This window comes from Nomascus leucogenys, chromosome 3, assembly GCF_006542625.1.
Source record: "Nomascus leucogenys isolate Asia chromosome 3, Asia_NLE_v1, whole genome shotgun sequence".
Lineage (NCBI taxonomy): Eukaryota > Metazoa > Chordata > Mammalia > Primates > Hylobatidae > Nomascus > Nomascus leucogenys.
In genome coordinates, this window is record NC_044383.1 from 36914502 (window position 1) to 36941525 (window position 27024).

The window sequence follows — 27024 nt, forward strand, 5'->3', positions numbered from 1 at the left end:
AGAGGGCAGGTGAAGGCAAGGGTTAAGCAAGAACTCTAGCTCTGGAAGCAGACTGGCTTGGTACTGAATCTCTGGGAGCTTTTATTCTCTGTGGAAAACGCAGCGCCCAGCAGACAGCAACACAGGAAATGAATGGCAGAGAAACTCTATTAGACATTTCTCATGTGAGATTATAATTAATGTTCATGTGCCATCAGGAGACCAGATCCAAGGAACTGCAGAAAGATCACAGGAGGGCACTCAAGGGCAACGCCGAGCACTCAGGGCCAGGTGCCCAGCCCTCCTCCTCTTCCCCTTCCTGTCCCCTCCCCTTTCCTGCTGGGGCAGCAGGGGCTTAGGGACAAAGCCCCAGGGGATGAGGAGGTGGCTTAGACAGCTGTTGCTCACACACACACACACACCCGCCGTGTCTCCCAGAGGCCTGGCAGCCCCACACTCTCCCCCTCCGCCCCCTCCCCACACCCCCCCACCTCAGGCTGCCCTTTGGTGGCAGATCAGGGCTGGTTTCCCGAGAAGTGGGGCGCACGTGGCGCGAAGCCCCGCCTTCTCGCTGCCCCTGAGCAGGGAGCTGTCGGGGGAGCTGGCCGGCGGCCGGCATGGGGTTCTCACTTCCCCTCCCCAACTGCCACGGGTGCAGGTGCCGCGGGCCGAGTCCCGCAGGCGGGGCGGACTCTGTGGACACGCCCTCGTGGCGAGGCCGGGCTGCCCGGAGGGAGGAAGCACCAGAGCGGCGGCCGGTCCTGCGCGGAGCCCGGCGCCCCTCCAGCCCGAGCCAGGACGCCGCCGGCCCCGGCCCCGGGCACGCAGCGAGCCAGGGATGTGAGCGGCGCCCCGCGGCATGGCAGCCTCAGGTGGGTGGGCAGGCGCCGCGGGTCCCCGGGCTCCCGGCCCCTCTCTCGTCCCCCGCACCCCTTGAGGCGCGCTCCCCCGCTCGGTTCTGTTTGCGTCCTCAGTGCGGGGGTCTTGCCTTCTTTCTGCTCTTTTCTCTGTTCCCTGTCGCAAACTTCCCACTCCAACTTTCCCACGTTTCCCGTCCCAGCCTGTTGCGCGATTCTCTTCAGCCCCTGCCTGGCCCGACACCCTCCCACTTCTTCAGAGTCTCCTTCGCTCCCTCCACCTCTGGCCCTAGGAGTGCCTGAGCGTCTCTTCCCCTGTCCCTCCGACTCTGAAGCGAGAGGCGAGTTGAGAGAAGCGGAGGGCGGGCGATGTGGACGGTCTACGCGCCAAACGTGTCTCCTGGGCTCCGTGGACCCACAGGGGGCGCTCGCGCAGTCCTAGGTGGTGCGGAGGGATCAGCCGGGGTGCCCTTGGGACAGCTTCCCAAGCCGCGTTCCTCCACCCCTCCCAGGCTTTGTGCTTTGGGTCTAGAACTTTGCTAGGGATCTAGGAACACTATTCCTTGAACTTTACTTTTCCTGCGTCCTTTGCAGAACTTTGGGGAATGGGGAGAGTTGGCGGTCACTGGGTAAATGTACTCATCAAAGGGTGCCAGGAGTCTTTTCTGGCTGGTCTTGGGTTGCCTTCTGGTTCACGGGTGTACACACTTGGCAAATCGCTCACTGACGGAGATCCAGGACAAACCACATAATGATGATAACAGAGACAATTAATGAGTCATTACTATTGCACTCCAATGGATACTGTGCACCTAATATGTTCTCTATGGTGGGCAGGACACACCTAGTCTCTGCTCTCCGGGAGTTTATGGTCCTGTAGAGGAAAGCAATAAGTAAACAAGGAATTACTAGATGAGAGGAGGTAGAGTTACAGTGTTTACAAATGGGTTTACTTGTATTTTCCCAGCCCACTTTATGGTGTTTTAGTAGGGATAACATGTGAAAACAGGTTGCAGGTGCCCCTTGAAAAAGAAAATCTCGGTGGCCAAGAGAAGGCACTGTTCTTATAGGAGGTGAGCAAGCACTGGAATGAAGGGCCAGCTCTCCCCAGATCCTCTGAGGATCTGGTAACGGTGCTTTGGAAGCAGAGGTAGAAAAGGCCAGGGGTGATTGTTCTATTAGATTTGGTACTACAGGCTCATTAAAGGGGATGGGAAGGTAGTTAATCACAGCCTCCTGGCTCTCCAGCTGGGCTCTGGAGGCTAAAAGCAGCTGTATTGTGAATAAGGAGGCCTAATAATAGCAGGTAATTTACACTTAATAAGGAAAGTCTCTGGTATAACATGTGTTATGGGAAAACAATAAAGAAGGGTGAGGGAGATTGGGGTTAGAATTTTCAAATGAGGTGGCCAGGGTGGAGAAAGGGACATTTGAGCCAAGATTTCCAGGAGGAGAGGGAGGAGGCTCTTTGGGGAAGAGTGCTCCAAGCAATAAGTGTATGTGGTGTGTTAAAGGAAAGGGAGTAGGCCAGAGTGGCTGAAGTAGGTGGGCTGTGGGGGAGAGGGAGATGAGGCCAGATAATAAACCAGTGAAGCTGCCTCCTCCTTCCATGGTCAGTGACAGGCCCTGGGCTGCTGAGTCCAGGAAACCGCAAACTGGGAGGGCCTTTGGGTGGAAGAGTGTGAGAAAATGGCCTCTCTTTTCCTCTTGTCCAGCGTCCTGTGTACCTCTCTCCAGTGGGCACAGCCGAAGGAGCTAGGAAGGCGAGCTCCAGTTCAGAGGGGGACTGTAGTCCGGTGGGCAAACCTGGGGCTATTTATGGGCTCTGTAGCAGCTTCTGCAGGTGTCCGTAATGGTTAGAGCTGTCAAACTGTCTTGCTGTCTGTGTCTTCTGTGGCGAGACACCACTCCAGGTGCTGTAATTGAGAGTTGGGTCTCTGGAGTCCTTCGGGTTCCCTGAGGTTTGGAAGTACAAGGACCCATGGGGGAAGGTCATAGTGGTGAGAGCAATGCCTCTCGCCAAGATGCTGTGGGCTTCGGAGTCATCCAGCCACCCTTCTGTATGTTCTTCTTTTCTTTTAAAAGCAACTTTATTGTGACATAATTCACATGCCATACAATTCATCCATTTAAAGCATACAGTTCAGTGGTTTTTAGTATCTTTACAGATATGTGTAGCCATCACCACAGTCAATATTAGGACATTTTCATCACCTCAAAAAGAAACCTTGTATGCTTTAGGTATCAACCTTTTATTCTCCTCTCCTCTCCCAGCCCTAAGATCTACTTTGCCTCTGTAGATTTCTCTACTCTGGGCTTATATATGAATGGAATCACATAGTATGTGGTCTTTGGTGACTGGCTTCCTTTGCACAGCATAATATTTTCAAAGTTCATCCCACTGTAGCTTATGTCAGTACTTCATTCCTTTTTATGGCCTAATTCCGAAATTCCCTTCCACTGAAGGGGAAGCATTAGTCTATATTATTTTCTGAAAGACGTGTTTGCTTGTTGAAATCCAGGAGAAGTTAGGCTCCCTGTCTTTGAAAGGACCTTGGGTAGGAAGATAAAATTAAATGGACTCAGCCTGTTCCACAAGATTCTCTAGGCACCTGATGGCATCTTGTGTATTTACACATGAGAGAGAGGATCCATGAGTGACTTTCCCAAGTGGCCAAGTCTGTGGCTGGGTGAAGAAAGACGAGTACTCTCTCCTCTGTGTATCAGCTCTCATACCGTCTCTTGCCCCCTCTCTCCAAGGCTCTTCTTCTCTCTATATCCTTCTACTATTCCTAGACTTACAGGACCATGGAGCTTGAAGGGACTTATAACCTTTTTGTGATCTTAACTTCCATGTGATCCTTGAGGCCTCTCAATACTGTTGCCAGTACCTAAATTTGAACACCTTCTGGGGTGGGAAGCTCCTGATATGATTGACCACATCTCTCCTTATCCTGGTCACCTTCCCTATAGGGAACACCCTCTTCAAATACAGTGTTCAGATTCAAACACAGGGCTCCAGGATGGATGAATGGGGTGCCAGAGTCACCTATAGGCTGAAGAAATGGTCTGGGCTGAGTGGTTTGAGAAGCTCTCTGGCACTTCCTGTCTGCACTTCTCTCCAGTGAGTTCTTTTTTTTTTTTTTTTTTTTTGAGATGGAGTCTCACTCTGTCACCCAGGCTGGAGTGCAGTGACACGATCTTGGTTCACTGCAAACTCTGCCTCCCAGGTTGAAGCGATTCTCGTGCCTCAGCCTCCCGAGTAGCTGGGATTACAGGCGCCCATCACCATGCCCAGCTAATTTTTGTATTTTTAGTAGAGACAGGGTTTCACCATGTTGGCTAGGCTGGTCTTGAACTCCTGACCTCAAGTGATCTGCCCTCCTCAGCCTCCCAAAGTGCTGGGATTACAGGTGTGAGCCACCACGCTTGGCCCTCTATTGTGCTCTGAATCCTGCAAAGGCACCTCTCTTTCAGCCCTGGCTTTTTACCACATGGACTCCCTGCTGCTACAGCTTCCCCTTCCTCTGCTGTGATCCATTTCTTTCTCCTTCTGTAGCCAAACCTGTACTTTACGTTTTACGAGGACAAAGAAAGACCCTTCCTCATTTCTGTCTAGGGCTTGTGGACTCCTTGTTGGCTCATGTGTTTCATTTCTCTTAATAAATGAACAAGCAAAAAAAAGAGAGACGTGATTGGGGACAAGTGGAAAACCTACTTATGGTTAAAGGAAAAGGATTATTGCTGAAGAAAGGAGTTTCCCCCATATAAGGCAGAGTTGCTGACAAAGCATTTAGTCCTATATTGTTACCCAGCACAGCAGAAAGGGACTGGAACTTTCACTTTGGACTTTTTAAAAACTTCTTTCAGTTTCCCAGCACAGCAATATTCAGGAAGGTGATAGATTTCATTGTCCTCATTTACATCAAGGCAAATTTGCCCAGACTTAGTAATTGGTCTAAGTCACACCACAAGTTAGTGACCAAATAAGTTGTAATGTTAACTAGTCTGAGGCAGTAATTAATTTCTCCTCAAATACTTTTGCTCAAAGGGAATTGAATTTAACACTAGAACCCCAGGAATGAGACATTGCGCATTTATTTATTTATTTATTTATTTAATGAGACAGGGTCTCACTCTGTCATCCAGGCTGGAGTGCAGTGGTACGATCTGGGCTCACTGCAACCTCTGCCTCCCAGGTTCAAACGATTCTCATGCCTCAGCCTCCTGAGTAGCTGGGACTACAGGCACATGCTACCATGCCTGGCTAATTTTTGTATTTTTTTTTGTAGAGTTGGGGTTTCACTATGTTGGCCAGGCTGGCCTCGAACTCCTGGTGTCAAGTGATCCGCCTGCATTGGCCTCCCAAAGTGCTGGGATTACAGACGTGAGCCACTGTTCCTGGCCAGGAGTGAGACATTTTGAATAGCTGTTCTGTTTGTTTGTTTGTTTGTTTTTTAAATATAGGAGATTTAAGTGCTTTTTTATTTCAGTTGTACTTTTTTTTTTTTTTGAAATGGAGTCTCGCTCTGTCGCCCAGGCTGGAGTGCAGTGGCTTGATCTCAGCTCACTGCAAGCTCTGCCTCCCGGGTTCACGCCATTCTCCTGCCTCAGCCTCCTGAGTAGCTGGGACTACAGTTGCCCGCCACAATTCCCGGCTAATTTTTTGTATTTTTAGTAGAGACAGGGTTTCAGCGTGTTAGCCAGGATGGTCTCGATCTCCTGACCTCATGATCCACCCGCCTCGGCCTCCCAGAGTGCTAGGATTACAGGCGTGAGCCACTGCGCCCGGCCTCAATGATACTTTCAAATAAAAATTTATTTTAGAACAGTTTTAGATTTCCAGAAATACTACAAAGATAGTACAGAGAGTTTTCATATAGACCACATCCAGTTTCACCTATTATTGACATCTTACATTAGTGTGGTATTTGTGACAATTAATTAACTGATATTGATAAATTATTAATAACTAAAAGTTCAGGCTTTCCTCAGATCTCCTTAGTTTTTATGTAATGTCCTTCTTCTGTTCCAGGAGCCCATCTTAGGTACTACGTTATATTTAGTAGGCATGTCTCCTTAGGCCCTTCGAGGCTGTGATTTTCTCTGATTTTCCTTGTTTTTGATGACTTTGACAGTCTTGAGGAGTACTGGTCAGTTATTTTGTAGAATGGCCCTCAGTCGGGATTTGTCTGATATTTTTTTCCATAATTAAACCAGGGTGCTGGGTTTCAGGGAGGAAGACCACAGAGGTAAAGTGCCAGTCTCAGCCCATGGTATTCAGGGCACACACTCTCAACATGATTTGTGACTGTCGATGCTGACCTTGATCACTGGGTTTCTCTATTGTAAATTTACTCTTTTTTTTTTCTCCCTTTCCACACTGTGCTCTTTGGAAAGAACTCACTTGACACAGCCAAACACTGAGTTCTCCGTATAAGGAGTTACACCCTACTTCCTTGAGGGTGGAGTTATCTATCTACATAAATTATTCAGAATTGTTATGCATGGGAGATTTGCCTTTTTTCCCCAATGTATTTATTCAGTTATTTATTTCGTATCAGTATGGACTCCTGTATATTTCTTTTATGCTTTGGGTTATAATTCAATATTATTTTATTTATTTTGTTGCTCAAATGGTTCCAGCTTTTGCCACTAGGCGCTTTGAGTTGACTCGTGTTCCTTTGACATATGCCTGTCATTGAATTTTTGTTTGAGCAGTTACTTTCTGGCACTACAAGATGCTCCAGGCTCATATTGAATATTTCCTGCCCCAGGAAATATTTAGTCCTAGACTCATTCCTAGAATCCATCATTTCTCTAAGGAATCCTGGATCCTTTTATTGGAGAATGGTATGAGAAACCCATGGCACTAGATGTATTTTATTAACTGTATTTTCTAAACTATATTCTGTATTTCCTTGACTTTTTAAATTGGGTGCAACTTAGAGATTAAGAGCATGGACTTTGGAGTCAGATCCCTGCTCTGGCACTGACTGACAGTGTGCACTTGGACAGCAGCAGCAGCAAATCTTCAACGAGTTTTAATGTCTATGTCTGTAAAATGGGGCTTTTTGATAATATATACTTTGTGGATTGTTCTGAGGATTAAATGAGAGAATGTACATGAGATGCTTAGCAGAGTGACTAACACATGATCAGTGCTCAGGAAACAGAGCTGAATCACAATTTAAACTTTCCTTGATGACTTGGAGCCTTTTTTTTTTTTTTTTTTTGAGATGGCGTTTCGCTGTTATTACCCAGGCTGGAGTGCAATGGCATGATCTCGGCTCACTGCAACCTCTGCCTCCCGGTTTCAAGAGATTTTTCTGTCTCAGCCTCCCGAATAGCTGGAATTACAGACGCATGCCACCATGCCTGGCTAATTTTTGTATTTTTAGTAGAGACAGGGTTTCGTCATATTGGTCAGGCTGGTCTCGAACTCCTGACCTTAGGTGATCCACCTGCCTCGGCTTCCCAAAGTGCTGGGATTACAGGCGTGAGCCACCGCGGCCGGCCCTTGACTTGGAGTCTTTAATGAACAGCAAGTATTATGATGTGCTGTTAACAGAGGAACAGGATCTGTTGTTAACTGGAGAGGCAGGATCCAGGGGGAGATGAGTACCCATTCCCTCAGTGGCCCTAGAGTTTATCATTTTAAAAATGTTCACTTACTTTTGGGTCACTAAATTCTTCTCATAAAATTGGAGTAATCGCTCATGGCCATGTGGTCTTTAGAACAGTGTAAAGCTGTTGCTTTTCTACTAAGTCAATCAGTGCCCCAAAACCCAAGCTTCCTCTCAGGCTCAAGCAATCCTCCTACCTCAGTCTCCTGAGTAGCTGGGACTATTGGAGCACACCACCATGCCTGGCTAATTTTTGCTTTTTTTTTTTTTTTTTTTTTTTTTTTTTGAGACGGAGTCTCGGTCTGTCTCCCAGTCTGGAGTGCAGTAGCGCGATCTCGGCTCACTGCAAGCTCTGCCTCCCGGGTCCACACCATTCTCCTGCCTCAGCCTTCCGAGTAGCTGGGACTACAGCTGCCTGCCACCACGCCTGGCTAATTTTTTTTTTTTTTTTTTTGTATTTTTAGTAGAGACGGGGTTTCACCGTGTTAGCCAGGATGGTTTTGATCTCCTGACCTTGTGATCTGCCCGCCTTGGCCTCCCAAAGTGCTGGGATTACAGGCGTGAGCCACCGTGCCTGGCCTAATTTTTGCATTTTTTGTAGAGATGGGGTTTTACCATGTTGCCCAAGCTGGTCTCAAACTCCTGAGCTCAAGCAATCCGCCTGCCCTGGCCTCCCAAAGCGATGGGATTAGTCATGAGCCACTGGGCCTGGCCCCAAGCTGCCTTCTTAAGGGTTCTGCTTGTGCTTAGGAAATTTTCTTCTTCCCTCTTCTTCACTTTTTTGCCATCACTTGAAAACCCTATTGAAAACACTACTTATGGTTTCTTCATCACTAGTATATGGGACCACAACCATCCCTTCCTGAGATTTTATTCTCCTTCTGCCTATTGCACAAATTGTTGACATGATATGCATATGTATGCGGAGGAAGGTGGTGGCTACTACCCTTTTTCACTTTTGCATTTTTACAAAATGCTCCAGGATCCTTGCAGCATCACTGAAATTGCATCCTTAATGTTACAATGAAATGTAAAGTGTTGCACCTTTCCTACCTGTTGGCTTGTGCCCATGCACACACATCTGCAATAATACTTCACACTTAGAAGAACATTTGCCTCTTAAGATAAACCAGCCACATAGGAAGGAAGGACAGAAAGAAGGTAAATATATTCTGATACTTTAACTCTGCTTCTCAGTGTCAGTTGTATAGTTATGTAGCTTTGCCAATGTTATGCCTTCTATAGTCTTGAAATTATTTTTCCATTGAGGTATAAAGAAATATTCTACACAGAAAAAAAAAGATCCAAGCAGCAAAGATTTTTATTTATTTATTTATTTTCATGGAAGGCTGCAGCACTGGTGCATTAAATTTTTGTCCTTAATCTGTGTAAGCTTTGGAATCAGGGTAGGCATTCCTGAAAAGGACCATTATGTTCACAATTGAGGGAACAGACCGTGATCAGAATTGAGTTCTCTGTAGAACCACAAATGTCCAGGGCATCGTCAGAATTGCTGACTGGTTTTCTCCAGTTCCATACTGTTTGTCTGAGATTGCCTTTTTAAAAGATTTGTACACCTTCCCTTCAAAAACACTCTCAGGCTGATGAACTTGCTCCTGCTGAGAAGTCTACTAGGCTTTATATTAGCTCTGCATTAGGGCTCCAGAAAACCAGGGGGGCTCAAAAAAGAATGAAACTGCAAACATTTAGCCAGGTGCGGTGGCTCACGCCTGTAATCCCAGCACTTTGGGAGGGCAAGGCGGGCAGATCACGAGGTTAGGAGATTGAGACCACGGTGAAACCCCGTCTCTACTAAAAATACAAAAAATTAGCCAGACGAGGTGGTGGGCGCCTGTAGTCCCAGCTACTCGGGAGGCTGAGGCAGGAGAATGGCGTGAACCCGGGAGGCGGAGCTTGCAGTGAGCCAAGATCGCACCACTGCACTCCAGCCTGGGCGACAGAGCGAGACTCCGTCTCAAAAAAAAAAGAAAGAAACTGCAAACATTCGTTTTATTTGCTATTTTTAAAAATTTGGTAGTATCATCCTGGGGGAAATCAGAACTATGTTGCGCTTGCATTGTACATGTTGCTTTTTGGTTTGAATATAGTGGTGGATTGGATGGGGGCAGGAAAGAGGATTCATCCTGTGATCTTTTCAGAGCCTCAAGGTCTTGCCTAAGTCCTGCCTCTGTCCTTTTCAACAGGAAACATCAATGAAATGTGGCCCAGGCCTAGTGTTTAATTGTTTTAGTCTACAACTTAGATGGTTCTGAACCTTCATCAAATGTGACCAGCTTCCTTCTCTGAGTTCCCTGTTGTGTCATATGGACACTTTATACTCACCTCTTCCAAACCATGCACAGAACAGTTTGTTGAATTCATGGACAGATGATGACCCAAAACAGTGGTAACAGTTACATTAAGAGCCAAGCTTCTTTGAACTTTGGTAGTTGGAAGCTATGACTTATTACTCGTAAGATTCTTGACATAGTCCCTGATGGGTTGTGCAGGTGAGTTGGGAAGGAGGCTGGACTGGGAACCAGGGAACCTGAGCATCCGTTCTGGCTCTGCCAATAATCTAGAGTGTGAAGTTGAGCAAGTCCCTTAACCTTCCTAGATGAAGTGTTTCTTTCATCTGTAAATGAGGAGTTTGGGCCATGTGATCCCTGAAAGCCCTTTTTGACTCTTTTTGGCATTTGTGCTTTGTTAGAGGAAGAAAGCCTATGTTATGGTCCAGGTGTGAGGGACACTTTGCAGATTGTATTGTGGAGGTCACAGCATTAATTCAACCACAACTACCATGCACTTTAATATTGTACATTATTTATATTCATGTGAGGATAATGACACCAGCTACCAATTCCTGAGGGTTTTCTATATGACAAGCACTATGCTTAGCAGTTTACGTGAAATACCTAATTTAACTCAAATCCTTACTTGGCCACTGTGAATCTTGGACAAATTACTTAACCTGTCACACCTCAGGTTTCTCATTTTTTAAAGAATGGGCTAATAGTACCTACCTTCTAAAGTTGCTGTGAAGATGTAATGAGTTTAGTAGGCAATGTGCTTGGAAGAGTGCCTGGAACATAGTAACCTCTATATGTGTTTGCTGTTGCGATTATTATTATTTATTATTATTGTTGTTATTGTTATGATCTCATACTGCATCAGGTGTGGGGGGAAACTGCATGCCAGGCAGAAGCAATAGCTCCTGCAAGGATCTAAAACAGTATGGGGTTGGGCCTGGTGGCTCATGCCTATAATCCCAGCACATTGGGAGGCGGGGACGGGTGGATCACTTGAGGTCAGAAGTTAAAGACTAGCCTGGCCAACATAGTGAAACCCCATCTCTACTAAAAATACAAAAATTAGCTTGGCATGATGGCAGGCACCTGTAATCCCAGTTACTTGGGAGGCTGAGGCAGGAGAATCGCTTGAACCCGGGAGGCAGAGGTTGCAGTGAGCTGAGATTGGGCCACTGCACTCCAGCCTGGGTGATAGAGTGAGACTCAGTCTCTAAATAAATAAATAATAAATAATAAATAAAACAGCGTGGTATGTTTGGGCAAAGACAAGGAGTCTGGTATGATTGGAACACAGACTGTAAATGGGGAAAGAAATGAGTGAGTGAGGTGTGCTGGTGTGCTGGAGGCACACCATGAAAGATTGTGAGTGCCAGACCCAGCATCTGGATGCTCTACCTTTGCAGGTTGTGGGGAGCCACCTAGAAGGGCAAGTGTGCTAACGTGCTTCTGTGCCTCATTCTTGCCCAGGGGTGCCCAGAGGATGCGACATCCTCATCGTCTACAGCCCGGATGCCGAGGAATGGTGCCAGTACCTGCAGACCCTGTTCCTGTCCAGTCGGCAGGTCCGCAGCCAGAAGATACTGACTCACAGGCTGGGCCCCGAGGCTTCCTTCTCGGCAGAGGACCTAAGCCTTTTCCTCAGCACCCGCTGTGTCGTGGTGCTGCTGTCCGCGGAGCTGGTGCAGCACTTCCACAAGCCCGCCTTGCTGCCTCTGCTGCAGAGAGCCTTCCATCCTCCGCACCGCGTGGTCAGGCTGCTCTGCGGCGTGCGGGACAGCGAGGAGTTCCTAGACTTCTTTCCAGATTGGGCCCACTGGCAGGAGCTCACCTGTGACGATGAGCCAGAGACCTACGTGGCAGCTGTGAAAAAAGCCATTTCCGAAGGTAAGGATTTCTTCTAAAGATAAGCAAGCCTTAGAAAAGTTACTAATCCAGGTCCTAGGTGTAAGTTTATATTCCAAAATGAGCAGGGATCTCACTATGTTAAGAGAGCTGGTCATATTTATGGGTTTAGAGCAGCCTATTCCTGGGATGGGATAGGGGCAGGACAGCTCTCCTGGACTATCATCTCCTGGACTATCAGGAGAGGAAGAGGACACTGTCCCTTGTCTTCTGTACTAGGGCAAAGGCCTTCTTTCTAGAATTTTCTATGCCTTGGAAGACACAGGACAGAGTTCCAGCCTAGAAAGTAGTGGGGGTGGGAGGCAGAGACTTCGTTTGCTGTTGGTGTGAGGAACGAGACTGCCCGCTCTCCTGCTTGCATGTTACTTCCATTTTATCATCATGCGACCTTCACATTTTTGTTAAAAAAAAAAAAAAGACTTTTTTTTTTTTTTTTTGAGACGGAGTCTCCCTCTGTCACCCAGGCTGGAGTGCAATGGTGCGATCTCAGTGGACTGCAACCTCTGCCTCCAGGTTCAAACGATTCTCCTGCCTTAGCCTGCCGAGTAGCTGGGATTACAGGTGTGTGCCACCATGCCTGGCTAATTTTTTTGTATTTATAATAGAGACAGGGTTTTATCATGTTGGTCAGGCTGATCTTGAACTCCTGATATCAAATGATCCACCCACCTCAGCCTCCCAAAGTGCTGGGCCTACAGGCATGAGCCACGGTGCCCGGCCAAGGCATTGTTTTTTTCGATAACATGTTTATAGAGAAATAGCCCTCTTCTCTATTTCCCACCAGCCTAGCTTCTATATTTTGCCATTTCTCCTTTTAGAGTAGGAAAATTCCGATCCTTTCTGCCGGGGTTAGTGACTTCAGTGGCCCCAGGAAGTGTGACACACACTCTGATTAACAGTAACAGAAGACATGCTCTGGGATGGACACATATCACAGCTTTTCTTCCTCTTTTTGCTTTCTTTTTGCTTTTTTTTGAGACAGAGCCTTGCTCTGACATCCAGGCTGGAGTGCAGTGGCATGATCCCGGCTCGCTGCAACCTCCACCTCCCTGATTCAAGTGATTCTCCTGCCTCAGCCTCCCGAGTAGCTGGGATTATAGGTGCCCACCACCACACCCGGCTAATTTTTGTATTTTTAGTAGAGACGGGATTTTACCATGTTGGTGAGGCTGATCTCAAACTCCTGACCTCAGGTGATCCACCTGCCTTGGCCTCCCAAAGTGCTGGGATAACAGCCATGAGCCACCATGCCCGGCCTCTTTTTGTTTTCTATTTTTGCCTCACTGTGGGCTAAGAATGGGCTATGCGTTTATATTCTGTTCTCTTGCCACATGAGATCTTATATACCTGACGCCAGCAAAGAAGCCTGGAAAATTATGGTCCTGATTTAACTGTGCCTCAGTTATCCCTGGTGTGACTTGGGTGTTAATTTGTCTCACCCACCCCTATGCCATCTGATAAACGAAATCAAGAATTTACTAATTTTCGGTGACCTTAAAAAGGTAACGTAACTTCCTAGGTGCTTTTATCCCAGGAATTGGATACTCTAAACCAATAAATATGACCACGTCTTTTATTTATTTATTTATTTATTTTTATTTTTTGAGACGGAGTCTTGCTCTGTCGCCCAGGCTGGAGTGCAGTGCCGCGATCTTGGCTCACTGCAAGCTCCACCTCCCGGGTTCACGCCATTCTCCTGCCTCAGCCTCCGGAGTAGCTGGGACTACAGGCGTCCGCCACCGCGCCTGGCTAATTTTTTGTATTTTTAGTAGAGACGGGGTTTCACCGTGGTCTCGATCTCCTGACCTCGTGATCCACCCGCCTCGGCCTCCCAAAGTGCTGGGATTACAGGCGTGAGCCACCGCGCCCGGCAATGACCACGTCTTTTAACAAAGTAAGATTCCTTCTCATTTTGTAACATAAATCACTAGTGTGAATGTAAAACATGTCTCACCTGAAATGTCAGGACCTGGATTAGTACTTTTTCTAGGGTTTGCTTTTCGTTACGTTAGAAAGACAATGATAGAAAAAGCATATAATTCATTTTTGCATGATTGCCTTTCATTACTTTGAAGGAATTGTGATCTGCCCAAACTTACAAAAAACTGAGACACAACTGGTTGTTTCTGTGGATGATCTTATGTCATTGCATCGGTCCATTAGGATCTCTCAGGCCAGCCCCTGGAACCCACCATGGATGTATTGCCACTGACTGGGCATCTCATACTGTATGCTGTAACAGATTGTTCTTTAAAATATTACAGTAGTGTGGCTGGGCGCGGTGGTGCACACCTGTAATCCCAGCACTTTGGGAGGCTGAGGCGGGTGGATCATGAGGTCAGGAGTTAGAGACCAGCCTGGCCAATATGGTGAAACTCCATCTCTACTAAAAAAATACAAAAATTAGCTGGTCGTGGTGGTGCGTGCCTGTAATCCCAGCTACTCGGGAGGCTGAGGCAGAAGAATCACTTGAGCCTGGGAAGCGGAGGTTGCAGTGAGCTGAAATTGTGCCACTGCACTCCAGCCTGGGCGACAGAGCGAGACTCCATCTCAAAAAACAAACAAACAAACAAAAAAAACAGTAGTGTTATTTTTTGAAGTAGATAGTAAAAAGGATTTTTTTTAATATTGTTTGGATGTGTCCAGTGATTCAATGCCTGGATAAATTGATCTCTTCTAATATTTCACTTTTTACCAAAGACTGTAGTTCAGTATGCTGTGAGCCTTTAGCTTCAAGTGTCTCGGAAAGAATGAACTCATTTACAGGGTGCTCGTGCTCTAAGAGCAGGAACTTCTCATCAGAAAGAGATTACTTTAACGGGAGATTAAAATAAGCTGCTTAGTGGGATATCTTTGCAGTTCAGAATCAATGGATATAGGGACAAATGGAATTATAAGAAAGAGGAGGAAGGAAGGCTTATAGCCTCAATATAACTTTGTTTTTTTTTTTTTTTTTTGAGACGGAGTCTCGCTCTGTCGCCCAGGCTGGAGTGCAGTGGCGCAATCTCAGCTCACTGCAAGCTCCGCCTCCCAGGTTCACGCCATTCTCCTGCCTCAGCCTCCTGAATAGCTGGGACTACAGGCACCCGCCACCATGCCCGGCTATTTTTTTTTTTTGTATTTTTAGTAGAAATGGGGTTTCACTGTGTTAGCTAGGATGGTCTCGATCTCCTGACCTCGTGATCCGCCCGTCTTGGCCTCCCAAAGTGCTGGGATTACAGGCGTGAGCCATCGTGCCCAGCTGCTTCAATATAACTTTCTTATCTGGTATTAGGTTTGTGAATTTGGGGATTCAAGATGTCTGTTGGTGCTAGGATGGCTTGGGTTTGCTTTTTGGGTATTCCGTAGCCATGGCCCTTGGTTGGCCTTGACTCTGATGCCATATTCCTGATTTTTTTTGCTGGATAAGCTTTCTTAACAAACCTGATACTCAGAGTCTGGCAGTGTAGAAAAAAGAGCATTGACCAGGGTTAGGGACACTGCGTTACCTGGCTCTGCTGCTAACCAGATGCCTAGTACTGAGCAAGTCATTTTGCCTCTTTGAGTTCCAGTTTCCTTTTCTGTAAGTGGCAGATTGAGACTTGATGTAAGACACTTCCCAAGGCTAAAAATCTGTGATTCACCTAGGCCAGAAAAATCTTAAATATTTTTGAAGTATGACCTTCTTGCCCCATTTCATACCTGCTTTGACTCCCAGGAAGCTTAGGGCTAGAACAGTGTCTAAAGACAGTACTCTCCCTACACTACATTTCTGGGATAATTGTGTCCTTAGGTGCATTCCCTATAACTTGTGATAACCCATCTTTTTTAAAAATACTTCTCTTGCATACATGAGGTTTTCCTAAGGTACCTCAAAATAAAAGCAAAAGCTAATATTTTCATATACGTTACTACCACCAGCTGCCCAGTCCCATGAGAAATAAATACATGAAACTTGTTTCTTTGACTTTCGCTGTTAAAAAAAAAAATCCCAATAAGAAATTGGCTGGGCATGGCCGGGAGCGGCGGCTCACGCCTGTAATCCCAGCACTTCGGGAGTCCGAGGCGGGTGGATCACGAGGTCAGGAGATTGAGACCATCCTGGCTAACACGGTGAAACCCCGTCTCTCCTAAAAATACAAAAAATTAGCCGGGCAGGGTGGTGGGCGCCTGTAGTGCCAGCTACTCGAGAGGCTGAGGCAGGAGAATGGCGTGAATCCGGGAGGCAGAGCTTGCAGTGAGCTGAGATTGCACCACTGCACTCCAGCCTGAGTGACAGATCGAGACTCTATCTCCAAAAAAAAAAAAAAAAAAAAAAAAATTGGCTGGGCATAGTGGCTTATGCCTGTAATCCCAGCACTTTGGGAGGCTGGAGCAGAAGGATTTCTGCTTCGAAATTTGAGACCAGTCTGGATAACATGGCAAAACCTCGTCTCTACAAAAAATACAAAAATTAGCTGGGCATTGTGGCGTGCACCTGTTGTCCTAGCTACTTGGGAGGCTGAGGTGGGAGCATCACCTGAGCCTGGGAGGTTGAGGCTGCAGTGAGCTGTGACTGAGCCACTGCACTCCAGCCTGGGGATCAACAGAGTGACACCTTGTCTCAAAAAAAAAAAAAAAAAGAAAAGAAATGCAATGGAAAATTGATAATGGGGATGAATTAATAGTAGAGACAATAATTGTGGAGTTATTGATTGTAGGGCTATTGAAACTACAGGGAGACACATTTTAGGAAGAACTTTCTAATTATTAGAGCTGTGTGAAGGTGGAATGGGTTGCCTTTGAAGGTGGTAAGCACCACATCTCCAGGAGTAAGAGCAGATACTGCAGATGTGCTGTAAAGGGATTTAGCTTTGGGACCAGGGTTGGGCCATGTGACCTTTACAGCCTTTTGATCATAACATTCCCTTACAAGAAGTTCCTCTTTTCACCAGGAACACATTTCTCTTCTGAATTCAGTTTTCCTCCTTCACCTGGTATACCTGAGGTTTTTGACTCCCAACTGAAGAAATACTGGTCATGTTCCTACTCAGACCCCAGCAGTAAATAGCATGAAAAATACCTCACTTTGTAATTTATGTAACCCTTTAAAATGGTAAAAGTCCCAGAAAATTTTTTCATGTCTATATGTATATTTTTCTTAACTTTGAGATACCTTTTGATAAAAAGGACTATTTAATGAGATATTCACTAAGCCCATTTAAAATTTAGGCTAAATTTTAGACCATTTAAAGTTTAAAGTAAAGCTTAAAGATCAAAGAGAGTGGAGTGGGTAATAGAGTAGAGGAGGTTATTTTATTCCTGAAACTTAGATTACAGGTAGTCAATTATACTTTCTTTTGCTGCTGTGCTAGCTAAACAATGCTTCTCAAATTTTAATGTGCACAGAAGGACCTGGGGATCTTGTAAATATGCATATGCTGACTCCTTGGGTGGGGCCAAGATTCTGCATTTCTTTTTTTTTCTGTTTTCTTTCTTTCTTTTTTTTTTTTTTTTTGAGATAGAGTCTCGCTCTGTCACCCAGGCTGGAATACAGTGGCGCAATCTCGGCTCACTGCAACCTCTGCCTCCCTGGGTTCAAGCAGTTCTTCTGCCTCAGCCTCCCAAGTAGATGGAATTACAGGCATGCACCACCATGCCTGGCTGATTTTTGTATTTTTAGCAGTGATGGGGGTTTCACCATGTTGGCCAGGCTGGTCTTGAACTCCTGACCTCAAGTGATCTGCCTGCCTCAGCCTCACAAAGTGTTGGGATTACAGGAGTGAGCCACCGCACCCGGCCAGATTCTGCATTTCTAACAAGCTCACAGGTGATGTTGATGCTGCTGGTCCAGGTACCACTGAGTACAACCAAGGGGTCGAAGCCACTTTTCTTTTGTCAGGTCAATGGTCACGTACTTCCGTCGCATGGGAAGTATTTTCTCTAATCCCCACTTCTCTGGAAATGGAGGCACCATCACATCAGGGCAGCTCCTGGACACCCATCAGTTAGGTATAAAATTAGGCCAGTATTTGGTGCTTAGGCCATCAGACTTCAGGGTAGAGCTCCTGCATTCTCTTCCTTTGCCCCTGCTCATAGATTCGGTGCGTTCACTCTGGCAGTTTTCAATCTCCAAGTTTCTAGATGTTGGGATGGGGTGCTACTGAGATCACAATCTTTACTCTTTCTTCATTTAATAAGCCCCTTGATCAAAATTACTACTAAAATATGTTTTGGAGGTTTTATTTCCCACCCCACTCTCCAAATTTGTCAGCCACCTTAAAATTAGGCAGATGTTTTAATTAGTCTTCAGTGTGTTGGATCAGCCAGTTTATTTCCCAAGTTCTTCATCTGCAAAATGATGGGGTTGGACCAGATAATTTGGAAGGTTTCTTTCAGCCTCCAGCACTGTAATGTATCATTATAAGTTTTCTAAGAAGATGGCAAATTACCGAGAACCTTTTTAACTGATTCAGTTTAGTTCCAAAATGTCTGCAGTGATATATACCTGTGCATAGAAGACTGGACTATTGATCTGACTTTTTGGACTTGTTGGAAGATTATTTTAAAATAAGGAAGTGAGAAAACCCCAGATACAGCACAGAAATTATTTCCTCTTTTTACTGGGGCTCTATTCTTTACTTCAAATCTCAATGGAATATAAAAATAGATTCTGTTAGACTGTGTGGGAAAGGACTCTGTGGGTGATATTGAGTGTTTTTGCAAAAGTTCTCATTCGTGTGATGTGTGTGTGTGTGTGTGTGTGTGTGTGTGTTGAGGGTGGAGGGAAGCATTAAACCGAATTCTCCCGATATTATTTATTAATAGTATTACAGTGGAGATCTTGTCTGCTTCTTTATATGCATTATTTTCTCTTTGCCTCGCCCCTCCCTCTCCATTCCCATTGTGTTTCAGAAGCTCTCATGGTACCCACAAGTATCATATATTTTGCCTTTGATTTCCATGGGAAAAATTTAGAGGGATATGTCTATATATCTACATTTGGCCTGCCTTTGTTGATATTAATGTTCTAGTCTGAATATTAAACTACAGTTTAAAAGAAAAAATAAGGGCTGGGTGCAGTGGCTCACAACTGTAATTCTAACAGTTTGGGAGACTGCGGGGAACAGATTGCTTGAGGCCAGGAGTTCAAGACCAGCCTGGGCAATGTGGCGGAAACCCTGTCTCTACAAAAAATACAAAAATTAGCTGGACATGGTGGCATGTGCTTGTGATCCCAGCTACTGGAGAGGCTGAGGTGGGAAGATTGCTTGAGCCCTGGAAGTTGAGGCTGTAGTGAGTTGTGATTGCAGCACTGCACTCCAGCCTGGGAGACAGAGCGAGACCCTGTCTCAAAGAAAAAGAAAAATAAAGGAATATTTAAAAATGCTTTCAGCTAATCAAATGGATTCCAAAATGTTTTCCTAAGTTAATTAACTAACTAATTAATGTTTTCTAGTTTTATTGAGGTATACTTGACAAATAAAAATTGTATATATTCAAAAAATTGTATATATTCAAGGTGTACAAAGTGATTTTTTTATACCTATACTTTGTGAAATGATTATCACAATCAAATTAATTAACACATACATCAGCACACATAGTTACCATTGTGTGTGTGTGTGTGTGTGTGTGTGTGTGTGTGTGGTGAGAACACTTAAAGTCTAGTCTTAGCAAATTTCAAGTAAAAAATGTGGTATTATTAACTATAATCACCATGCTGTACATTAGATTCTCAGAGTTTATTCTTTTTTTTTTTTTTTTTTTGAGACGGAGTCTCGCTCTGTCATCAAGCTGGAGTGCAGTGGCGTGATCTCGGCTCACTGCAACCTCCGCCTCCAGGGTTCAAGCGATTCTCCTGCCTCAGCCTCCTGAGTAGCTGGGACTACAGGCACGTGCCAACACGCCCAGCTAATTTTTGTATTTTTAGTAGAGATGGGGTTTCACCATGTTGGCCAGGATGGTCTCGATGCCTTGACCTCATGAGCCTCCCGCCTCGGCCTCCCAAACTGCTGGGATTACAGGCATGAGCCACCGCGTCTGAGTTTATTCATCTTAAAACTGAAAGTTCAACTCTTTGACCAGCATCTCCCCAAGTCCCCCTCTTTACCCCTGTCCCTGGCAAACACCGTTGTATTCTCTGCTTCTATGAGTTCAACTTTTTTGGATTCCACATATAAGTGAGATCATACTGTGTTTGCCTTCCTGTATCTGGGTTATTTCACTTTGCATAATGTCCTCCAGGTTCATCCACATTGTCACAAATGGCAAGATTTTCTTCTTTCTTATAGCTGAAAAATATTCCATTGTGTAACTTTTTTTAATTTAAAAAGAAACTTTTTTCTGAAATAATTTGTGTTCATCATAATGTTAAAGAAGAAAAAAACCCCTGTAAGTTCTAATTTTTCCCCTTTTATAAATAATATTGCAATAAATGTTCATATAGCTTCATACCTAAATCTTTGTGAATCTCTGTTAATTTCCTCTGGATCATACTGCTATAGAGCCCCCAGAGACAGGGTTGCAAGCCTGCTCTCAGCATCTCCTCACCCTCCCCCATGCAACCTGAATCTACCGCCTTCCTTACTGCTATTTATTTTATTTTATTCCCTTTATGCTTGGTTCAGTCTGTTGTTTACATTTGCAGTTTCTCTTGCAAAGATAGTGGTATGGAGAACGTGTACCCTCCTCCCCTCAGGGAAAGAGTTCATAAGAAGATGAATGCTTTTTATGACAGTTACCCTGTGTAATGCATCAGGTGTTTTACATGTATTTATTCCTCCCACAACCCCGAGTGCACAGATGGTTTCAGCGCCATTTTGCAGATGAGAAAACTAAGGTTCAGAGAGGTTAAATGATTGGGGTAAGCACTGGAACTCACTTTGGAACACAGGGCCTTTGGGCCTAGAAAGCTTACACTTGGCCTTGTTTCTCCCCTAAGTCTTCCCTCTCCACCCTCCTCTTCCACACTGAGACAAAGAATGAAGAATGCTCAAGGAAGAGAAAGGATCAGAGAAAATGACGCTTCCCTGAGTGCTCCAGGCCATAAATTTCCAAGTCAGGCTGAGCATTGGCAATTTCCCTGCATTATGTTTAAAATGTGGATACCTGGGCCGCACCCCAGACCTACTGAATAGGAATCTCTAGAGGTTTGTCCTGGGAATATGAATTTCAAAAAACCTTCAAGTTGGTTCTGCTGTGCAGCCCAGCTTTGAGCTTTGCTCCATGCCTGGTGTCTTGTCTTTTGGTTTTTGGGTCACAGGAGCCCGTGATAGCTCAGGCCCTGTGGTCTGTTACAGGCTATTATGGGCTGTTACGGGCAGGTCATGACTCAGTAGTCCCAAGGGGCTCAGAGCTTGGCCTTGGCACGTCACAGGCAGCAACCCTGAGAGAAGAGAAGGGAGTCAGACCCTCTGAACAAAGGGGAAGTTGCTGCGCTGTGCTTGGTGTGGTGGCCTCGCAGATGGTAAGTCATGGACGACTTCTGGGGCTTATGGGGCACCTTGCAGGACTAAGGGGAAAATCTAGGCTTGGATCTCTTGAAAGCAATGATTGTGGTGCTGCTGTCCTGCTGCCTGGTGGCTGTGGGCTGTTGGGTTTGCTCTTTCTCTGCTGTGGGTTAAGCCACTCTGCAATTGCCTCCTCCGGGATCCTCCTTAAATACCCCCTGCTGAAGGACGCTTTCTTTTTCTCTTCCTTTTTGAAATGATCTTTTTGATTTGGGGAAGAAGATACCCAGCTGGGATGGTGAAATCCTTCCAATGTCACTAAAAAGCTACAGCCTGTCCAAGAGTCACCTGGGGTTTCCCCTGCCTGATACCCTAACTGCCTTGCAGAATCAGGGGCTGTTCACACTCCTGACTGTGGGTCACTGCCTGCTGCTCCTGGTATAGTTAACGAGGACTAATGCCTACAATAGATTTTGTGCCCATGGAAATTTTCCCCTGAGCCTTCAGAGTTGCCCAGGATTACAGTTTTCCTGCAAAGCCGAGAGCTCTTGGTGGGGTGGTAAACTCGGCCTCTCCTGCTGCTTCGGTGGCCACCCAGAGAGGGCCTTCTCCTGTTCGCGTTACACTTTCATGGTCCCTCAAAGAAGTGTCTGCAAGTCCCTATGTCAACTGTGTTTGGTGAGCCATGGGGAAAAGGGAGTCATGAATGCTGAAATTTCCGCTCATGTGAGAATTTCAAGTTTGCACCTGTCTCTGTCTGAATTTTCTAATGTATGCCAGAATGGAAACATCAGATGTAGGAATTTTATCGGTCAATTTCTTACCCTGTTGTTTCAGTATTTTTTGCATCTCACTTCTCCTGGAACTATTACGAGAAGAGAATAGTAGAATTCAGGAGGGACCTGACATCTGTGTTACCCTCTTTCAAAACCCTTATATCAACATTATTTCATTTGGCTTGTGCAGCTTCCCTATAAGGCAGATGTTAATGTTATTTCTGTTTTAAAGATGACAAAAACAAGGCCCAGGCAGGTTCAGTGACTTGCCCAAAGATACACATCTGCTTTTCCATTAGGGCTAGGATCAGGGTTGAGGGCCTCCTGTCTTGTAGTCCAAGGCCTGGTTATTGCCTTATGTAGATATCAGAGCCAACTGTTCATCTGATGGTTATTTATTGAGCATCTATTATATTCTCAAGACCCTGTGTTGGGTGCTGATTTAGAGCAGGAAAGACACAGTCACTGCTGTGATGGCATCTACATTCAAAACCAGCGCTATCCAAAAAATGTATAATGTGGGCCATATGTGAAATTTAAAATTTTTTAGCAGCTGCAGTAATTTAAAAAAAGTAAAGAAACAAGCAAAATTAATTTTAATGATACAGTTTATGTAATAATATATCTAAAATATTCTCTTATTGATATATAAGCAATATAACAATTATTGAGATATTTTACATCTTTCTTTTATATTTGAAATTTAGTATGTGTTTTGTAGACAACACAGAACTTGAATGTTCAGTAGCCATATGTAGCCAGTGACTACCATATTGGACAGTGAAGCTCAAAAAGAATGTTTACTTTTCAGAGAATAGGAGCCATGTATCAGTTAATATGTGGTTTTTTTTTTTTAGTAGAGATGGGATTTCTCCATGTTGGCCAGGCTGGTCTCGAACTCCCGACCTCAGGTGATCCACCCACCTCGGCCTCCCAAAGTGCTGGGATTACAGGCATGAGCCACCACGCCTGGCCTAATATTTTAATATTTTAAGTGTTAAAAGTACACCTCTTCTAGTTTTTTCATTCATTCATTTACTCAGTCATTTCAAAGGTATTGAATGAGCATCTGCCAAGATATTGAATGAACGTGCTGGAACGTTGGATAACACTGCTTTATTTATTTTACTTATTTATTTATTTATTTTGAGACGGAGTCTTTCTCTGTCACCCAGGCTGGAGTGCAGTGGCGTAATCTCTGCTCACCGCAACCTCTGCCTCCCAGGTTCAAGAAATTCTCTTGCCTCAGCCTCCCGAGTAGCTGGAATCACAGGCGTGCACCACTGCGCCCAGCTTATTTTATTTTATTTTATTTTACTTTATTTTATTTTATTTTATTTTATTTTATTTTATTTTTAGTAGAGATGGGGTTTCACCATGTTAGCCAGGCTGGTCTCAAACTCCTGACCTCAGCTAATCCATCTGCCTTGGCCTCCCAAAGTGCTGGAATTACAGGCGTGAGCCACAGCGTCCGGCCTTTTTTTTTCTTTCTTTCCCTCACTACTGACCTCTTCTTTCTTGTTTTTCCTTCCCACTCCCCACTTCTTTGTTCCCTTCTGTATTTTGTCACCTGTTTAGCTGTGTTCCCAAGCTCCAGAAATACAGTGTTAGTTGAGACAAAATTGGCTTTGATTAACAATAGAGTTTCTGTCCTCGAAATGACAGCTTACCATCAGAACTAATGAAATGGAGCTCCTGGCAGCCTTTGTGAAGACAGAATCAAACCAGGGTGCTTGTCTGCCCTTCAAAAAATAACGTTTGGCCTTGGGCCGAGTTAAATAGGTTATTGTTGCGTCTATGCAATGGAATACCTTCCAGACCTCAGAGAGAACCAGGCAGTTCTCTTTGTGTTGATACGGAAAGTCTGCCAGGATTTAGAAAAAGAAAAAAACTAAGATACAGAAGAGTGTGTATAGTATAATGTGATTTAGGTATATTTTAAAAAGAAATATATTTATGTTGGTATATGCATTACTTTTTTTCCTGAAAGGATACACAAAAAACTGTTGATAGTGGTTACCTTTGGGTGAATGGAGGACATTTTGAACTTTTTGTTTTAGACATTTCTCCAGTGTTTTAATTTTTCTATGTTCATGTGTTACTTTTTGTTGTTTGTTTGAGACAGGGTCTTGCTCTGTTGCCCAGGCTAGAGTGCAGTGGCACCATCACAGCTCACGGAAGCCTCAACCTTCCAGGCTCAAGCAAACCTCTCATCTCAGCCTCTTGAATAGCTGGGACCACAGGCGTGCACCACCATGCCCGGTTAATTAAAAAAAAAATTATTTTGGTAGAGATAGGATCTCACTATGTTGCCGAGGCTAGTCTCGAACTCCTGGACTGAAGCAGTCCTCCCCTTGTCCTCCCAAAGTGTTGTGATGACAGGCATGAGCCACCACACCCAGGCTGTTTTACTTTTAGTTAGGAATTTTGAAGAGAAAAATGATACAATCTAGAGGAAGATGTTGGGCGTGCACTCAGATAATCGAAGTAGGGTGCACTTCAAGTTAAGTTCGCATGTACAGACTTGGTGGCCTTTTTCCTTAGCTTTGTTAGGGTGACGTGATAAGTGGAAGCAATGTGGTATCGGTTTGTGTTATTGCTGTAATGACGGCACTGTCACTCACTCGGGGTGGGCTAATGCCTGTAAAGAGAGAACAGCTACTTATCACTGAGTCATATTTTGACTCTTGTCAAATTTAGGCTGATGTCTTCTTAGGTTACTACAATCTTTATGACAATCAGTAAGAGAATAAGGGTGTGTATTTCCAGATTATAGAAACTGGTTGAGCCACCCGAGGCAATTCACTTGGGCACTCTGGATCTATTTTTGTTCTCTTTAAAATGCTTACAGGGAAAATATGTTGACATCTCAGACATTTACAACCATGAAATTTCTTGATTCCAACTATGTGTGATTTTACATACCTTGCATTTCATTACTGGGTCTTGATCTAATATTTTTCCAAATCCTACCAAGGTATGGTAGTATATTCATTTCAGCTAACAAACTATCCTCCACAATAGAATTTTAAACGGAACTTTAAATGTGTTAATAATAACTTTTTGTTTATGGACATTAGCTCAAGTTGAGTCTTAGGAGTATATCACATTATACCATTATCTGTGTGGGTATGAAGGAATGTATGTATTTAACATTTTACATGTACCGTTTACTATGGTCTGCATGAAGATTTATGCATGTGGATTCATAGAAAGATAATGGGGGCAGAGGAAATGGGGGTAAATATGCATTACAGAATGGGTTTGTTAATTTCCCTGTTATTACAGGATGTTTTCACAGCTTTTCAATTTGGTTTCCACCAGCCATTCACATGACCCAGAGCAGGTCTGAGATGGCCCAGGAAAGAGGATGATTTAATGCCTTAAATGATTCTTGATCTGCCCATTGGAGAAATTATTGAAACCACAATAGGCTTGTCATATGGTCTTCATTCTGGGCAGAAAAATTTCAATTTCAGACAGTTTGGTAAAATTTAGACTGAAATAGGACAGTTGGTTTTCTAAGACACAGAAAAATGAACAAAATCAGTAATTGATCAAAATTGCCTGTTCTGTGGGGAAAAATTTGGGGACTTTTAAAATTTTCACTGTTTATGTTTAGAAAAACAATACTGGTCTCTTACTGACAATGTTTTATGTGTGGTAATTGCCTAGTAAATGGTGGTTGGATGGATGACTGGAGGAGTGAGTATATTCATGAATTATTATCCATTTTCCTAACTCTTGGGACCATTTTGAATGTCTCAGTTGCAGAAAAGATGTCCCTCCCATGAGCAGCCTATGTAGGGGCTTAATGCCCTTTGGATTGTCAACCATTTCCATGGAGCAAATTTGTCTTCGGTAACATAGGGTGTTTCTAAACAGAAAATTACTCTTCAAGTTCAAACAAGAGCCTACACAGCACATGTATTTTTCTGTGTCCGTAGTTAAAAATGTGCCAGATACAACAACCTGTCCCACAGAAGAATTGAGTATGCCAATCTAGGAGCTAGTTAACAATGGGAATTGTTAGTTCCTTGGGATATATATAGGTCTGTCTCTGCAGAGATTAAATTGGCTGTGTCTTTTTTTTTTAAAAGGAGAGCATAAAAGTGAGGCAATCTATAGAGTTTTGGAGGAAACCTCTAGAATTGGCTTAGTCATTTTGGGAATTCCTTGATACTTTTTCTTCTGGGTTTATAACTTCTGAATATGTGCATCTTCTCCATCACCATTAAGAAGTCAGCCCATCTTAGATTCTTATGTAAGAAAATGCTGGTTGAATGTGCCTATTTTGTCTACCAACTTGCCTGTTTCACAGACTGCTGTTTTACTCTCCAACATCTGATAACACAGGAAATAGCGGGGGAGGCTGACGATGAAATGAAAATGCTCTACTTTTAAATTAGACTAAAATAAGTTTCTTTTTAACGTAAAGCTAATGTTTGAGGCTGTAGTTGTAGTTAAAGCTTGCAATAAGATAAGAAGGACGTTCATCATAACTAGCAGATAGAATAATATTAGCACTAGCTGTTGACTCGGCTTTTAGAGCATGTGAAATGTGGGAAAACATTTCTGCTGCAGGATCTGGCGTTTAGGATTCCAAACGGAACCAACCCGTTAACTTGTTCTGAACCAGGGTTTTCCTTTTATTTTCTAATATTTTCTGAATATCCTTGCTCAAAGCCTGGGTTTGTTGCCAGAAACGGTCTCTGACTGTGATTGTATTTTTGTGTTATAGATTTTTTTCTGGAAAAATGTAATGCTGAAATAACTGTATAGTTATTTGGCAGCCCAAATATTTATTTTTATTTTGTAGTCACTTTGAATTAGGAGTCCCTGTAGGTTATAGAAATCCTTTAAATAGTGTTTTGCCCTAGTCTTTCCCATGGTCCAGGGTATGCATGTGATTAAAACTTGCCCATACTCTGCAAAACAATCTAGCTTTAGAGTCTTTGATGGGGAAACAGAGACAAGAAGCCATTGAGTCAACAAGATGGAAATATGGAATATGAACATTAGAAAAGGGCCAGTGCAGCACTTTGGGAGGCTGAGGCTGGAGGATTGCTTGAGCCCAGGAGTTTGAGACCAGCCTGGGCAATATAGCAAGACCTCTATCTCTACAAAAATAAAGTAAAATAATTATCTAGGTGTGGTGGCATGCA

At 44.3% G+C, this 27024-nt stretch overlaps 1 protein-coding gene across 1 annotated transcript in view; it reads left to right on the forward strand.

Annotated features, from left to right (window-relative positions):
* Positions 1 to 724: 724 nt before the first annotated feature.
* PIK3AP1 (phosphoinositide-3-kinase adaptor protein 1) overlaps positions 725 to 27024 on the forward strand; it is a 128955-nt gene continuing 102655 nt past the window's right edge. Inside the window, exons 1-2 of the mRNA XM_003255272.4 lie at positions 725 to 851; positions 11239 to 11655. Of these exons, the coding sequence (XP_003255320.2) occupies positions 839 to 851; positions 11239 to 11655 (430 nt within the window). The 5' untranslated portion in view covers positions 725 to 838. The remainder of the gene's footprint in view (positions 852 to 11238; positions 11656 to 27024) is intronic.